General features: G+C 43.3%; 1 protein-coding gene across 1 annotated transcript in view; it reads left to right on the forward strand.

Moving 5' to 3' along the window:
- Nucleotides 1–18,103, forward strand: part of LOC135557568 (mannosyl-oligosaccharide 1,2-alpha-mannosidase IA-like) — a 161,059-nt gene that overhangs the window by 30,658 nt on the left and 112,298 nt on the right. Inside the window, exon 2 of the mRNA XM_064990960.1 lies at nt 8,897–8,993. Coding sequence (XP_064847032.1) covers nt 8,897–8,993 — 97 coding nt within the window. The remainder of the gene's footprint in view (nt 1–8,896; nt 8,994–18,103) is intronic.

The following is an 18,103-nucleotide window of genomic DNA, read 5'->3' on the forward strand; positions in this document are numbered from 1 at the left end:
GCGGACTTTATATGAGAGTGTTAGCTCAATCCAAAAGACAGTGCAAGTGATTGCTTAGGCCTAATCCTTTGCCAGAGCGTAAATGTGTCCCGACACTGTCACCTCCAATAGCCGGGCGTTCAGATAAGCCTCAACCAGCTAAGAGGATCTTCTCCAACTCCTCTCCTCCAGGGTTAAGGATGGGTATGTTTAGGTCTGTTGCAAGAAAGAGATGGAGGACGGCGGGGGAGAGAGACTGAAAGAGAAGAGAACCGCAATAGTCGAGCGATGAAGGACAGAGAGGGATAGCAGATAAGAGGAAAGACACTAAAGTGAGTGTAAAAAGCGGAGGCAGTTTGGTTGACAGTAAACGGGAGTTGGCATGGACGTGGTCTCTGTTGACATTTCCTGTAGTTGGGCTCTCTGTCCTGGACAGCTGCTTGTCCTGAGCCCTGGGTTCTGTGCCTGCTGCCGGCACTGTCTGTCTCCGTCTCCCAGTCTGGCTCTCCTCTCCTTCAGAAACATCCATGGCACAGAGCTCCTCCAAATCCTAGTTCTGCCCTCCTTCACACACAGCTCAGTCATCAATGAGGGGGGAGGATGGACTGACAGCAGGGGATAAGGGAAATGGAAATTTGGCAAACAGATGATTTGTTCCCAGGTCCCCAAACTAGCTGAATTTCCTGGGCTGCTCAGCAAAGAGAAAAGAGGGAAAGATGAGCACAACATGGAGGACAGGTTAGCAGGGGATGGAAACTGACATGGGGTAGGGGAGGGAATAGTTTTTAATGATTAGGCCTTTTTATTCCTTTGCCGTTTTGAATAGTCACTTATGACTCGTGATTCACTGACTTTGGTATTACTCTTCCCCCAAACCCTGTTTTGTCCTCACATGACTCTCCAACCAACCCACATACTGTAGGCCTATAGAAAATAAATCACTCCCTTGGGGCTGGTTTATGAATTAATAGACATCTGTTCCTGATCTGCTCTGCCCCCGCCCTAACCTTTTTTAAAGGCGTGCACGCGTCACACTGAATGGGAATCTAGCGTTTGTCTGCCGATTAGTTCTGTGTTTTAGGGGCCTCACCGCTGTGGACGTCTGATTCTTTTTTTTTCACGCGATTCTACATGTAAAATCAGTGTGCACTCGGTTCACAAATGACTTTCAGCGGTACTGTCGGCCAACAAATGCTATTGGCGTGTCTGAGCCCTTAGAAGAACAACGCACTGAGGGAGGTTAATCCTCTTAACAGACAGCAGAGCCCACTATGGCCTGCTCCACCTTTAGGTCCCCTCTGACGGACTCTCCTGCCGAGGCCTAGCCCGGCTCAGCAGGTCGAAGAGTGTCTCTGCTCTGTCAGACCAAACACAGCCGTCCAAGAGCCCTGTCTTTTGAGCATAGGTGTGCGTTACCTGACAACAATGGTACACCGCTCTGCATCCCAGGGCACCACATAAATGCCACATAGGAGAGCCTTAGTGATATCCCAGCATGCTCTCTGCTCTACTGCACTGAGAACTCAGTCTTGCTTGTTTCTCATGGCAGAAAGTAACATGTCCCCCCCCCCCAAGCACCCGCTGTCAACTCATTCCACTGTTGCTGTGACGTCTTTGGACTACACAATGCCGCCGATTAAACAATGGGAGAGCTCCTGCTGCTGATCCTCCCGCCGACAGACCGCATGCAGAGAGTGAGAGAGCCACGAATGACGAGATTACATTTTTGACTCAAATGCTCACATTAAACCCTGACTGGAAAAGCAATTACTGCCTTGTAAATCAGGGAGGCTGGCGCTCCATCTAAGCAGGAGCAGTACTCGCTCTTGGCTGTGCCGGTCCTTGTGCCTCCGTTAGGACCACACTGTGGGAAGACCAGGCTTTGTACCGAGGTGCAGAGGACTGAATATTGAGCCGTCTGGATGGAGACCGGTAACCTACATTGAACAAAAGCATTTCCCATCTGGGAATAGTCTGCCAGAACAGCCTGCTGTTTTTTTTATTTTATTGCAAACAAAATGTAGCACTACTGAATGAGTATCAATATGGCCCGTGTTCAATGCCTCCCATCTCCCCACAACTTCTAATTCAGTTTTGGCAAATGGTTCTGGTTCCAAGTCGCCTAGTTACTAGCGAAGCCAACCAACAGAACCACTGGCTTGTATTTGGCACCCTCTCAGCAGGACCAGAGTAAGGTTTGAGCGCTGGGAGTTTGCGAGGGGGTGGGGCCCAGGGTTTTGGGGTAAATAACATCTTGGTTTAACGAGTCTCTCTCTGTCTGTCTCTCTCCCGCTCTCTGTGTGGGAGTCGATAAACTCATCTAATTTCTGGAGGAGAATGCTGGCTGGTATGGGGAGTCCACGCTGTGTTGCAAATGACTTCACACCAGCATTCTCTACAGGGGGGCCCTCAGACAGAGAGATGAGAAGGGACTGTTTGTTTAGGCCTGGGACTGAGTGGAGCTGTTTTCATTTCATTATCAGAGAAATCAGAGTGAGAGGTGCCTTTCATTAACACCATTAGGAGCCCCTCTGGAAGTTTCTCCCACAATGTTAAAGGGGAATTTCACCCTGGGGGAATCTGGGCTTGTTTTCATCATGTCATTGCTAGGACAGTGAGATATGTTTCACACATAATTGCCCAGGAGGAAGGCAGGTCAGGGCTTCGCGCCCTGAATGATACACCCAATGACGGCTTCTGGTGTATTGATTGGGGGGGCAAGATGTAAAAATACATGTAGGACTGCTTTGTGACATTTTGCAAAGGCTCTGTTATAGTGATCGCACTATACGTTTTTTTGTGGGTGTAGATATGGAGGTCCTTGTTCGATAGAGCTGTTGGACATCTTTCAGCGATGTTCCTTTCGGCAGATTCATTAGTAAATAAACAAGCAGACACATTTTTTCCAGTCTCTGAAATACTACAACTTGTTTTGGGGCAGTGCTTTGTGCTCTGGCCCCGCTCCCTCTCCTAAGGCTGGTTTTTAATTTGGAAGGAGGCGGACACTTAGAACAATCATTTGGGTAAAACTGAAAGAACTGACCAGACGCAATGGCTTCAAGTGATTCCTCTCATCAACATGTATTCGACGATGGAGCATCTATTAGCTACTTGGTGAGGTTCAACCATACATATTTCAACCAGAATATAGCAAAAAGGATTTGAAACGGAGTTGGATTTAGCTAACGTTAAAAGCTCCACTACAGCCGACGCCAGCACCAAGCGGGAAGATGACAAATACGGTGCCTAGCTAAGTAAGTTATTTGTTCTGCAAACCACTTAGCTAGCGAACTTTAGTGTATTTGCTGGCTAACATACAGTAGCAGAACTGTATCCTGTGAACTGTATCCCTTTCGAGGGATAAGATTTTATGCTGGATTTCAAGCAGATGATTTATGAGGAGCTGAATGGCAGTTTGATCATGACAACACTCCTCCCACAGCTTTACAATTATTTACTGAACCTCTACGGTATGTTTCTATGTAATGTCAATTTCATCTTGATCACCTCTCCTATCATCTGCTGATCACCAGCTCTCTAAACTATGGATTGTTTCACCAGATAATGTGATTTAACCAAACATTTTTGGTATCCTTTGCTAGGAGTTACCTGTACTGTTTGGTGTAGCACAGAGATTTTTCGACCAACTTTAGCGATGCTGTCTTCGTCCTCGATTGGGGATAGACAGGACTCTAATTCCATGTCCAGTTGCAGGGGGTTTGAATTTAGAAAATAAATACTTTTTTTGTTTCATAAAGTAATCCAACAATATGTGCACAGCCAATCGTGTTTATTTCAAGTCTTCTCACTCATTGATCGAGACAGGTCTCTGTCATCATGACATGCCGCAATTTGGGGTGGGACACCCACCTGTCTCCATCAATGAGATAAGACTTGAAATAGACAAGGTGTCGGGCAGAAATGAACATTATCTGATGTAAGAATCTGTAACTACAATTCTCTGCACTTGCGTATCTCTACACCTGAGAAACACTTGGACAAGCTGAACTGTAATACACAGTTCATACAAAAAAAAAATGACATGATGCTTTTACCATATAACATTGTTTTTGAATAGACAGTTCTCTTTTGTTAGCATTAGTGTACACTCGCCTGTATTTTAGATTCTGAAACATTTTGATAAAACTAACATTCTTCGTATATCTGAATGTCTAGCATCTATTTGATGATAAAAATCCCTGTACAGCTTATATAAATATATTCTGTGAATCCATAAGGGCAGACAAATTTAGAAGATTGATAGAAAATATCCATATTTATTTTAAGCCCTACATCAGGGCTTTCCAACCATGTTCCTGGAGAGCTACCATCCTGTAGGTTTTCATTCCGACCATAATCTAGCACACCTGACTTCTAATTATTAGCTGTGTTTACACAGGCAGGCCAATTCTGTTTTTTTTTCCCTCCACTAATTAGTCTTAATCAGATCTTTTTCAGAACTGATCTGATTTGTCAAAAGACCAAATAGGTGGCTAAAGAAGGTGTGAAAAGTCTTAGGAATGCAGTTCTTACACAGTATGAATTGTTGTGTATGGGAGATTGAGGGGAATTGGCACATCAATCGCTCTCATACAATACATTTACTGTCAAAGCACAACCCTGCACAACAAAAACCCCCTTCCTCATCTCAAAGTACTGTCTGTAAACTTCCCCCAGCTCATTGACTTTGACAGATTATTCTTGTCAATAGTAGCCTTTTGCAGGGGAATTTTGTATTGTTTTGAGAATCTGCAGGGAGAATAATGAGGTGCTTGTGTCATGAATGTCTTTGTCATTACTGTTGTAGTCTTGCTTTATACCTTTCAGTGTCCCTTGTTGTTCTCCATAACCGCAAGGTGTGTCCGCTCCCTCATGCTTGTGTATTCAAAATGCCCCCGCTTTGGGGTATTTTTCAGCAGGACACTGGAATGACTCCAGATAACTGGAGTTTTACCAAAAGAGAAAGGGGAGAAAGACTAAATTGATTACATGGTCTGGAAGGTACTCTGTGGTCATCAAGCTACCTCTAATGACGTGTAACCAGATAACACAAACACTGCCCAATTCATACAAATTGAGCTATCTTTGCCATCAGCTTGTAAATATTTTGGCCAATTTATCTTCACTAGCTAGGGATTGGAAGCGCATGTTGGTGGAATCGGATTGTATACCACCTACAACAAAATACACAATTTAACCACTAATTGTATTGATCTCTATTAGACTGGCTAGCTAAGCATACCTAAAATGGACATTTCAATATTGTCAGTTTGCTGTTGGTTAACTAGCATCACTAAATTGGCAGTAAGATTGCTAGCCAGCTGAGACTGGCTGAAAACCAACTAAACAACCATAGACTATGTATACACATTCATCATGGCTACCAACACACAGAGTAAGTTATCTATATCGACAATTATATTTTTAACGAGTGTTTTCCAGACAAGGGTGAAATAGAGGGTTTCCAAATTGAGATGCTTTTTATTTGGTACCGTTAGCTAACTTACGTTAGCTAAGGTCAGTCAAAGAGAGAACGAATCTCTGGTAGCTAGAATGGTGAAAGATGACACATTTTCACGCATGTTTGTAATTAGCACAGCCATGATGGGCATGATGACAAATGGTGAAAAACAATCTTTTTCAAAAAAAATATTGTCTAGAGAACTATTGAGATTACTGTGTTGGCTGTTCAAATTTTAAAAAAGCCATTATTCATGTTTGTGGGAACTCTCCCTCTACCTAGCGGGCGGTATCAGCATTCGCTATGAATGTCGGACTTTGTGGTTCACCATGAGAAGACCAATACACAGGGAGTCGAAACTTCCCAACTCTACCAAATGAAAATGTGCTACTTCTAGCTTGTGGTTTGGATAATTGTGATGTTGATGATAAAAAGGTAATGTTGTTAATATAGTAATGACTATCTGCCGTGACAGAGCCGGGGTGAAATTCCCTTTTAAGCCTTTGTAGTGGGCTTTCCATGATGGACTGATCAAAACACCCTCTCTCACTTAGGCTAAACAATTGTGACTGTGAAGGGCAGGCCCAGTCCTGGCTGTTCTGCTGCCCTAGACAAGACAAAAAACAATTGCCACCCTCTTATACCCCCGTGAAACTAGAATACTCCCAGTAAGCAAAATGACATTGAAAAGATGTCTAAAATATGTATTTTTCCAGAAGTTTAAGTTGGGTTCATTTTAGGTTCTGAATGAAAGATGAAAATATGTATTTTCCAGACATTTAAAATACTTATTTTCCGGATGTTGAAATCTGGTTTATTTTCGGTTCTGAATGAAAGTTGAAAAGACGTATTGAATGATTACATTAGAGTTAAGTAGGGTACATTACATTGTACTGCACTATACTCTACTGTGCTATACTGGTGTACTGAACTATACTTTGCTGTACTGTGCTGTCCAAACTGATGTCTATGATTTGGTTAAGATTTGGTCCGGACAAATGTTTGGGCCACGTCAAGGCCGGTCCGAACCAAATCTGAACCAAATATAGACGCCTATGTTTGGGCCAAATATAGGCCGGTCCGAACTGAGTGTCTGTGGATGTTCAAATCGGGACCGGACCAAATCTGAACTAAACATAGACGTCCAGTCTGTGGATGTTGAAATCGAGGCTGGCCCGTACCGGCCAAAAGAATGTTGTTGGTCTGTGCTTACTGGGGTGTAGAGTGTCGGCCCGCAATGACATTCTCTGAATACCCATTCATGAGGTAAGCCTACCGTTTGTAAAACAGGAAGTTGCATTGGCTTTATTAGGCCCCATTCCTGTGACTAATCATTTAGTCTATTTAAGCTCTGAATATCAGCTACCTAACTGTATCAGGAGTTATCCCGAGCCTATTTGAAATGAGAATCAATGTGTTTACACAGCGGGAAATGCAGAAGTATAGAATTTATATAATTTTTTTCTCGCTATTATCATCTTTAAAAAAATGTACACATTCAAACATGAAACCACTGAGGTCAGGCCATTTGATCTGAGAAACGTGCACGATTTAAAAAGTATCTTCTCATGACTTTGTCATAAATGTGATCTCTATTCCAGCCTGTAGGTTACAGAAATGGCCATATACTCTTTCTACCATAGGCAACATGATGTATTTTTTTTAACAGAATGTCGGTGGAGCGCCACAGCGGTGCGTCTCTCCAACAGCACCTTGGTGAGGGGCACTCGGCATGTATAAGCAAAATATTTTGCGCCCCTGCTTTTGAAAAAGTGGGCACTGCTTATCAAGGGGCGGCATCAGCGCTCACCGAAATATCTTATATTCCACTGGGTGAGAGAAATTGACATTCTTTTTGGGCAGAATGTTGTGAAGTTTTATATGTTGGGGGTGCGTCTAGGTCAGTTTAGCTCGGGAAAATGCCCCCCCCCCCATTCTGTTGCTGTAGGCGGGCCTTCTAATCCATCTCTGCTCTCTGTCACAGGCGGCAGACTTTTTAACACTCAATTTAATTCCAATCTTTCCACATTTGTGCTCCAATCATTTGTGCATTAGCAACATCATCTCATCATTTGAAATGGTGGTAACCAAGAGAGAACACAGTGGTTGCTCTGGTTTTCACATTGCAGGAAGGGCACACATCATTAATAAACACCTTGCCGTTGTGTTTTTCTCCGCTTAAGTATCAGAGAAAGACGTGTCGATCTCAGAAAACGCTCCAGAAAATACTGATCTGTAAACAAATGAGTAGGCCTAATCTCTCTGCTTAAGAGGGACCATTATTGTTTCTGTCCATTGACTACCCTCAATCACTTAGATTGTTTTGCTAGTGATCTTCAATAGCCAGCATTGAATTGTGGACCCTATTTCCCTATGTGGATCTGACAAGCTGAGAGTCTTGAGGAAAACATAATTTTAATCTCTGTCTGGTCTTCTCATCTTTTGCTCGAGGGGGATTTCAGCTTCAATCTGCCTCTGTATCAACTTTAGAGAATGGCAGCATATTTCTCTCTCGTCTCCTTTACAGTCTAATCCTCCCAACAACAAACACTGGAGGACACACTGGTAATCGCTACCCTGCAGAAGAGAACTGAGATGTGACAGTGCAGAGAGAGAATTCGACACTAGCACTGTTGGGGTGCATTGTTAGTGCGACCAGACAACCCATTACCTTCCAATTGATCATTTCTGGCCTGTTATTTTCCCATATGTAAACTTAGTTGGACTGTATTATGACCGAAAGCAGTGGTGTTGCAATATTAAATAGGTAACATAATCTCACTGGCACTCAACAGAGTAAACTTTATAGATTGCAGTTTTAAATGAGTAATATACCTTTTCATGAAAATGTGTAAACGTTGAAAATCTGTCCTCGCTTTGAACAGTTTTTTTTTTATCTGCCACCATCTGGATTGCTTTACCAGGGAGAGGGAGCAAACGGCTTTATGCTGTAATCGCCATGTAGGTTTTTTTTATAGCTATGATTCCATTGATTTTTAAGGAGGATTAGGTGTGAATTATAGTCTTTGGGACCAAAAATAGATACGGTCAGAAGACACTGATTTAAGAACAACCTTGTGACGCATGTAGCTTAGAAATTCAGCATGTACTGTAGAGTATAGATGTCTCTCAGTGGTTAAGTATCACAAACCAGGGTCACTGAATACGTCAAACGGAGACTTTTTCTTGTGTAATGTCAAGGTCTATTAAATGATTGACAGACTTCCCTGCACAGTTAATATCTGAGGTGACAACAGGATGTTGTCCAACATAAAATAGCCTGAAGTCTGCTCCATGTCACAAATACACCCTTATTTAACAAAACAAATACTTAACTGGAAACCTGCCCATAATGACCAAACACCCAAAGGAAGTGAATCACCCTTCATAGATCTGCTAAGACTAAACTGAATTTCCCCCTTGTCCCCCCTTCCCTTCCTCTCCTTTTGCCCACAGATGATGAAGTTTGCCTGGGACAGTTACAAGCGATACGCCTGGGGATCCAATGAGCTGAGGCCTGTCTCCATGCAAGGCCACTCCAGCAATCTGTTTGGTGAGTATCTGTCCCCATTCCCGTTCAGTCCCGCAGACAGCTGATTCATGCCCGCCCCCCGCTGCCATCAGGCTTGCCCCACAGATTAGGACCAAATTGGCAATCAGTCAAAGCTATATTGACCAAAAATATAAACACAACATGCAACAATTTCAAAGATTTTACTGAATTACAGGTCATATAAGGAAATCAGTCAATTTAAATAAATAAATTTACTCTCACATGACTGGGAGTACAGATATGCATCTGTTGGTCACCATTTTTTTTAAAAATAAAGTAGGGCCGTGAATCAGAAAACCAGTCAGTGTCTGGTTTGACCACCATTTGCCTCATGTTGCGTGACACATAGAGCTGATCAGGCTGTTGATTGTGGAATGTTGTCCCACACCTCTTCAATTGCTGTGATGTTGGAACACACTGTCATACATGTCGATCCAGAGCATCCCAAATGTGCTCAATGGGTGGCATGTCTGTTGAGTATGCAGGCCATGAAAGAACTGGGACATTTTCAGCTCCCAGGAATTGTGAACAGATCCCTGGAAACATGGGGCCGTGCATTATCATTCTGAAACATGAGGTGATGCGGCGGATGCGGCGGATGAATGGCAATGGGCCTCAGGATCTCGTCACTGTATCTCTGTGCATTCAAATTGCCAATAAAATGCAATTGTGTTTGTTGACTCTATCTTATGCCTGGCCATAGAGTAATCCCACCACCACCATGGCACATTCTGTTCACAATGTTGACGTCAGCAAACTTCTCGCCCACACAACGCCATACACATGGTCTGCGTTTTTCCGGCTGGTTGGACGTACTGCCAAATTCTCTAAAACGACATTGGAGGTGATTTATGGTTGAGAAATGAACATGGAGGCGAAAGAAACGCACACCTGTTTAGGCGAGGCGCAGGCTAGAGGAGTAGAGCACTTGAAAAATTAAAGCAGAGCCGCACACTCTAGGAGCTCCGATGCAATATTTTAATAACTGACAAGCTGTCTTCATCAGGGTATAATAAGAAATTAACATTCAATAATCTGGCAACAGCTCCGGTGGACATTCCTGCAGTCATCATGCCAGTTGCGTGCTCCCTCAACTTGACATCTGTAGCATTGTGTTCTGTGACAAAATGTCACATTTTAGTGGCCTTTTATTGTTCCCAGCACAAGGTGCACCTGTGTAACGATCATGCTGTTCAATCTGCTTCTTGATATGCAACACCTGTCAGGTGGATGGATTATCTTGGCAAGGGAGAAATGCAACTTCACAGGGATGTAAACAAATTTGTGTACAAAATTTTGGAAAGAAATAAGCTTTTTGTTGGGACCAACAGTTTGCGTTTTATATTTTTGTTCAGTGTATTAGTCAATAATCCTGTGGTGCCGGGCCGGAGAGAGGAGAGGGTACCTGGAGCACCCCCGAGTCTGTTCTACCACAGTCGGGCTGGGAGGCTCAGACAAAAGGTGCATTGTATCGTCTACTGAAATTGTAATCTTGTTTTGTTAGTGGACGGTATCGCTGCTGCTGTCGACGTCTATTGAAGATGTATCGCTGATGGAACCTTTTCTGCCTGGCACAGAGGATTTCATAAATATATTTTTGAGTAATAAACCCTTTGTTTACACATGCAGCTTTTTAAGAAACTCTTTTAGTAAGCTCTCCTCTCTGTAGTAAGTGGAGAAATCTCTTAATAGTTGGTATAGGCTTTGATATGCTTTGATGGAAGCATCTCTTGACTGATAGATCCAGATAGACGCACATTGTTTTGTCGTCTCTGAGATTTGGTGCACAGAAGACTGCAATAAGCTATAGATGTTTCACCCCCCTATGTCTGTGAATTCTATGGCTGCTGGGTATTTGCTGGACATTGAGAGCAGTTCATTAAGCTGTGTGTGTGTGTGTGTGTGTGTGTGTGTGTGTGTGTGTGTGTGTGTGTGTGTGTTTTAAAGGGAGGTAATTGAGTTAAAGGCAGTGAGGTAGTGTGTTTCTCAAAGTGTTGCTGCTTCCTTTCTCTCTTTCATATGTGAGACATACTAGAGAATACTGTATGCTGCTGCATGACTCCTGGGGGGAACGGAACGATTACAGTTTTCTTGTTTACACACACACATACTAAACAGCCCCCTCCTGTGTGGTTGGTATTACGCTGCATGTCTTGTACCACAGAATGCCCCAATATTTGTTTTATTAAGATGCAGTACTTGCCAAATGGAAGTGAACAATGACATGTGTTTTTCCCCCACCTCTCTCCTCCTCCTCCAGCAAACCACTCGGCACAGCTAGTTCCTCTTAGTGTATTACAAGCCATTTGTTATAGCCATTACTATCATTGAGTTTCATTTTGTGGAGTTAAATGAATACTCCATGTTCGAAGGACCTCACTTCCATTTGCAGATGAAGGATGAGTAATGCTTTGGTTCACCGATCCTGGTTTGTATGCAGTGGGTTGAGGTGGCTTATTCTGGGTGGTATTTAACTAAAACTTCTGTTTTAATTCACAAAGCTTGAACATTGTTAAATTATTTGGGAAAATAATTGATCATCGGCTTTGATATTTGACTTGCATTAACTGTGATCCATAACTACTGTGAACATGAAGTTTTCTGTTGGACGCAAAACACTGTAAACACACCAGGAAATCAGGTCCAAGTGTGTTTTTAATTTTGGAAATCTGTACCCAAGTATTCCCATAATAGAGAGACACATGATAAGACTATTGTTCTAAATTCAGTCATCCTTTTCACACTCATCATTCAGATAATTCAGTGTTTCCCTAGGATTTTTTTCAGCAGCAGTGGCTGTTGGCCTATGGCGGTTCTAGTGTTAAGACTTCCTCTATCTTAACACTTCCCCTCCCTAATTAAATTTAAACAATGAGGATATTTGTTTGGCTCTAATATGTCTGTCCAGCTGTAAGTGAGCTCTGGTATGTGATAGGCTGTATGTGGGTGTGCTGTGCTGGATGGCCTGTGACAGTTGGGAGTGGTGTGTTGACAGGCTTGCAGATGGGCCTGATACCCAGGCTGTCTGGGGCTGTCTTACAGAGGTGCTAAATGAGGTGTGGAGGAGAGCTCTCTCTCTCTCCCGGTCTGTCTCTTTCTATCCTCTCCCCTCTCTCTCTCTTTCTATCCTCTCTCTCTCTCTCGCTCTCTCGCTATGTGATGAACAGCTCTCCTCTGCACCACCGATGACACCAGTCACTTCAGACACAGGCAATATTCCCACACGGAGCTCCCATTCTAATTAAAACATCTCTCTAATATCCCATGAATGTTCTCCAGCCTCACTCATAACTTTCCATTCGGGACAGGAGTTGCACATAACTTTTTGCCAGCACTCACCTCGTGAAGTATGGCACCTCATTTAAAGGCCGTATAAAGATTCTTCCTACTTAATCGTTTACTCTCTTGAAATAGTTTCTAACAATTTTGGTGATTAGACTTTCATATTTAACTGAGAATTTCAATCACCCTTGTGTAAATTCTATTTAATTATCAGGGATTTAAGATATGCAAATGCCCTTCTGAGATAGTCCTCTGAATCTTTAATGGCAGATTACTTTGTCTTGGTTTTGGAGCATTTATCAGTCCTTGCCCTTTCCGTATTCCATTTTCAGAGAAATGCATTTATTTGCAAGATCTCAGCTGAGATTCTTCTTTGTTTAGAAGGAAGCCTCATTAACTTGCTTCCACAACACTGGAACAGACAAAGGCAATTATGTTGTCTTCAACGGCGCTTGCCAAGCCTATTTTTATGTTTCTTGGATATGCTGTAAAGGACAAGGTTATAACTCCTTTTATGTGCCATTGATTGCAGCACAAGAGCCCCAAAGCTTGACAATAGTACTTTTCTTCAACCTGTTTTCATCACAAGGAAGAAAAAAGGCTCTCAACCATGGTCAAAGGTGGCCGGAGAACAACTTCCTTATGAAATATTCATGGCTTTGCAGCAGCCTCTTTTAATACAAGTTACAGCTTTCCCGCTTCTCTCCTGCCTGCCGTCACTACTAGGCTTCTAGGACAGGCATAGGATTTACCTGCCAAAATTTGATTAACGCCCTTAATTTAGCCAGGTAAGCTGGAAACAATATATACTGTCACTGGCATTTATTCCTGTCACCCACTCTCATAACGGAACACAGTGACGAGCGAAGGGGCGTCCAATGGTTTTCAGCACCACACGGCCCAGCCGGTGCTCCTTCTCTCCACTGTCTGCTGTCTGAGAGGTCACACACACACACGCCAGTCATCACCCGAGGGCCTTGACAACGACCCCACGCCAAGACTCATATCCAGGGGGAGCCATTTACTGAAATGTGTACCCGGTGGTGCCTTGAGGGGGGAGGGTACTGGTTGAACACACACACACACACACACACACACACACACACACACACACACACACACACACACACACACACACAGATACTACCTACGCCACTCCCAAGCCAAGGATAAACTCAGTCGGCCTCCTATTAATTAAGAAATGGCGGAGCTTTGCATTATTAATCTATGTTAGTGCTTGGTTAATGGGACCTGTGGTATGCATAATACATGGCCTGACATCTGCTCTGCGACGCGCTGTTTACCTGGGAAGACCAGGCCGAGGCATTGATGACAGTGCTCTGTTTTTCCTTCTCTAGTGGGTTACGGCTGCTCCGCCAGCTGCAGATGCATGCATGAGCCAGATGGGCCAGATGCATACGCCCTGCTCTGCCTTGCAGGAAGTCGGCCTGGAAGCCAACAATGCTCTAGTTCAGAAAGTAGGCCTAAGACTCTGGGCTTTAGGATGCCACTTGTTCAAACGTCTATTGAAGAATCTTGGGAAAGCAACACTTTTTAGAGACCCTTCCTTGCAATTAGATTTAGAATGTCCCAGAGATTTGACACACTTGCCTACCGTTATTGTGCCTTATTATTTCTTCCGTTTTTGTCCTTTTCAGTCCAACCTCATGGTGCATCCGTGATTGTAATCGTACTTGCTACCTGAGTCGATGTGTTATGACATGTTTTTGTTGTTGTTTGGACTAGGTCTCCTGTCTCCAGGGTTGGGAAATGAATAATAGAGCCTGGGAAAGTTGTCCTAATATAATTGTTGTTATTCGGTCTGATCAATGAAGTCAGTCAAGTCCTGCTGATGTCTCTGTTCCCGCATGGCTTGACTAATTAATACCTACCCTTCGCATGTCTCTTTGTTAATGAGGAAAGTAAATCAAATGGGTTATTTATATTGTGGATAGAATAAAGGGAATGCATGCAGTTTTTTTCCTAATTGATTTCGTAAGTGATTTCTCACTCGCGACATGAGCGTGAAGCCTCTATCAAGTTGCATCTAATTAAACCTAGAATTGACAGAGATGAGAGAATGGTTTTGTGCCAAAGTGTTGTTTGGAAATGAGTCTGTTCTACTTCCATTGTAGACATTTTAGGCAAAACCCGAGGACTGTGTTCTCTAGAATATGAAATGAAGAATTCTGTGTCTGAGTACACTTGTTTTATGCACGTCTGTAAAGTAGTTCAGTTATACGTTGTTAGCTAAATTGTGATCCATAATATTGAGTAATTTGAATGGTCTGGGGGTAGTTCCAGTACCCGTGTAGTTGGGCAGGAAATCAAAGAAGATTGTTTATGACTAGCCAGAGGAGATGTAGCTATTTTCTGAAGTCCCTCTTCTACTACCCCTTCTATCTGAATTGCTAGATGTATCGAGGCATTTTCCTGTGGGTTTTTTTTCGTCATCACACCACTCCCCCTACGGGGTTGGTAGGCCAGTCGGTAGGAGTGATGGGAAATTCGGCTCTTTTTACGATCCACATGCAGGACCCAAACGATGAAATACAAAACCTCTCGTTCATCATAGGGGCTTATTGGAGCTGTCATTTGAGACTTGTACATTGTTTGAAGCACAATTATAGTTTTTATATATTTGTGATTGGCATCAAGGATGTGCATCTTTCCCTTTCAAGAGGGTTCGATATGTACAGTGTGGCAAAAAAATATTTAGCCAGCCACCAATTGTGCAAGTTCTCCCACTTAAAAAGATGAGAGGCCTGTCATTTTCATCATAGGTACACTTCAACTATGACAGACAGAATTTGAAAAAAAATCCAGAAAATCACATTGTAGGATTTTGAATGAATTTATTTGCAAGTTATGGTGGAAAATAAGTATTTGGTCACCTACAAACAAGCAAGATTTCTGGCTCTCACAGACCTGTAACTTATTCTTTAAGACGCTCCTCTGTCCTCCACTCGTTACCTGTATTAATGGCACCTGTTTGAACTTGTTATCAGTATAAAAGACACCTGTCCACAAACTCAAACAGTCACACTCCAAACTCCACTATGGCCAAGACCAAAGAGCTGTCAAAGGACACCAGAAACAAAATTGTAGACCTGCACCAGGCTGGGAAGACTGAATCTGCAATAGGAAAGCAGCTTGGTTTGAAGAAATCAACTGTGGGAGCAATTATTAGGAAATGGAAGACATACAAGACCACTGATAATCTCCCTCGATCTGGGTCTCCACGCAAGATCTCACCTCGTGGGGTCAAAATGATCACAAGAACGGTGAGCAAAAATCCCAGAACCACACGGGGGGACCTAGTGAATGACCTGCAGAGAACTGGGACCAAAGTAACAAAGCCTACCATCAGTAACACACTACGCCGCCAGGGACTCAAATCCTGCAGTGCCAGACGTGTCCAGGCCCATCTGAAGTTTGCTGGAGAGCATTTGGATGATCCAGAAGAAGATTGGGAGAATGTCATATGGTCAGATGAAACCAAAATATAACTTTTTGGTAAAAACTCAACTCGTCGTGTTTGGAGGACAAAGAATGCTGAGTTGCATCCAAAGAACACCATACCTACTGTGAAGCATGGGGGTGGAAACTTCATGCTTTGGGGCTGTTGTTCTGCAAAGGGACCAGGACGACTGATCCGTGTAAAGGAAATAATGACTGGGGCCATGTATTGTGAGATTTTGAGTGAAAACCTCCTTCCATCAGCAAGGGCATTGAAGATGAAACGTGGCTGGGTTTTTCAGCATGACAATGATCCCAAACACATCGCCCGTTCAATGAAGGAGTGGCTTCGTAAGAAGTATTTCAAGTTCCTGGAGTGGCCTAGCCAGTCTCCAGATCTCAACCCCATAGAAAGTCTTTGGAGGGAGTTGAAAGTCCGTGTTGCCCAGCAACAGCCCCAAAACATCACTGCTCTAGAGGAGATCTGCATGGATGAATGGGCCAAAATACCAGTGTGTAAAAACCTTGTGAAGACTTACAGAAAACGTTTAACCTCTGTCATTGCCAACAAAGGGTATATAACAAAGTATTGAGAAACTTTTGTTATTGACCAAATACTTATTTTCCACTATAATTTGCAAATAAATTCATAAAAAATCCTACAATGTGATAATCAGACCGACAGCCTGATTACAGGCTCAAAATGGCCAGAAACAAAGACCTTTCTTCTGAAACTCTTTAGTCTATTATTGTTCTGAGAAATGAAGGCTATTCCATGCGAGAAATTACCAAGAAACTGAAGATCCCGTACAGCGCTGTGTATTTCTCCAAGTACATTAGTGTCTTCACAGAACTGGCAGCTTCAGTCAAACTGGCTCTAACCAGAATCGAAAGAGTGGGGAGGCACCACCTCAAGGTGCACAACTGAACAAGAGGACATCCTGGACAACACCCTGTACATTAGTGTCTAGTTTGAGAAACCAGGCACTTGTCATCTCCCGTCATTACAAGTCCTCAACTGGCAGCTTCAGTCTCAACATCAACAGTGAAGAGCTGCAACTCCAGGATGCTGGGCCTTCTCCAGGCAGAGTTGCAAAGAAAAATCCATCTCAGACTGGCCAATAAAAAGAAAAATTTGATTAAGATGGGAAAATGAATACAGGCACTGGACAGAAGAACTGCCTCGAAGGCCAGCATCCCGGAGTCACCTCTTCACTGTTGAATATTCATCTCCACCGAATGGTTTTGATTGTTTTCAAGTCTTTATTTTATTTTTAGTAAAGAATGTTGTACCTCTTTTTCGCCCCAATTGGTAGTTAGTCTTGTCCCATCACTGCATCTCCCGTACTGACTCGGGAGAGGCAAAGGTCGATAGCCGGGCGTCCTCTGAAACCCAGCCAAGCCGCACTCCTTCTTGACTCAATGCCCCCAGAAGCCAGCAACTGTGTCAGTGTGCATTGCGCCCGGCCCACCACAGGCGTTGCTAGTGCGCAATGTCAGCCAAATTCTCCCCTAACCCGTACAACACTGGACCAATTGTGCGCCGCCCCAGAGCCTGGGCTTGAACCCAGAATCTCTAGTGGCGCTGTGATGAAGTGCTTTAGACCACTGCGCCACTCGGGAGGCCCCTGTTTGGAAGTTGGTGAACCTGAACAATCAAAATAACATTGTAAGCCCTGTTCAGCAGGTAGGCTATAGCCAGATGAGTTGTCTCTGGTAGTTTACTTTAATTCTGGTAAAACACCATTTTCAATGGCGTATAGATAACAACAAACTAACAAATGACTTAGGTTGTCACTCAACTAATAAAGCCTAATATCACACAAGCCATTTTAGCATTTGAATGCTGAAGGTGCTGTACAGATGTGCAAGATCAGGAACAGGCCGCCTACCTCGCATTGGTCAGCGCACAGTGCGTAGTTTGACTAGGCCACTGATATTGACTGGAGTTGTTTGGCATGCAAAATGACTTGTAGGTCAATGAATGTCATCACAGTTACATGCAGTTCAGCACTGAAAGAGAGGAAGCATCTTTGGAACATAGAATGTAATATGAGCAACATTTTTGTCAACTGGCGGGTCGTAATGTCTGAATCGATTTTCTGACCGATGCATGCTACATTTGGATCGGTTTCAGGTCTGTGAACCGATGCGCTTGTATCTTAAACATTTGAATCGGGACTGAAGCGTATCAGTGAATCGTTGCATCCATACTAGGTATACAAATATGAATATTTATTGATGGCTCTGAAAGAGGTCTAGTTGCAGCCACAGTTGGACTAGATTGGGATGGTTCTTGGCAGAATGCAATTGCTTGACTGCCTCGTGGGAGATTAGCACAATATCCTTCAAACTCCAGCTATCCCCCC

This window comes from Oncorhynchus masou, chromosome 16, assembly GCF_036934945.1.
Source record: "Oncorhynchus masou masou isolate Uvic2021 chromosome 16, UVic_Omas_1.1, whole genome shotgun sequence".
NCBI classification, from domain to species: domain Eukaryota; kingdom Metazoa; phylum Chordata; class Actinopteri; order Salmoniformes; family Salmonidae; genus Oncorhynchus; species Oncorhynchus masou.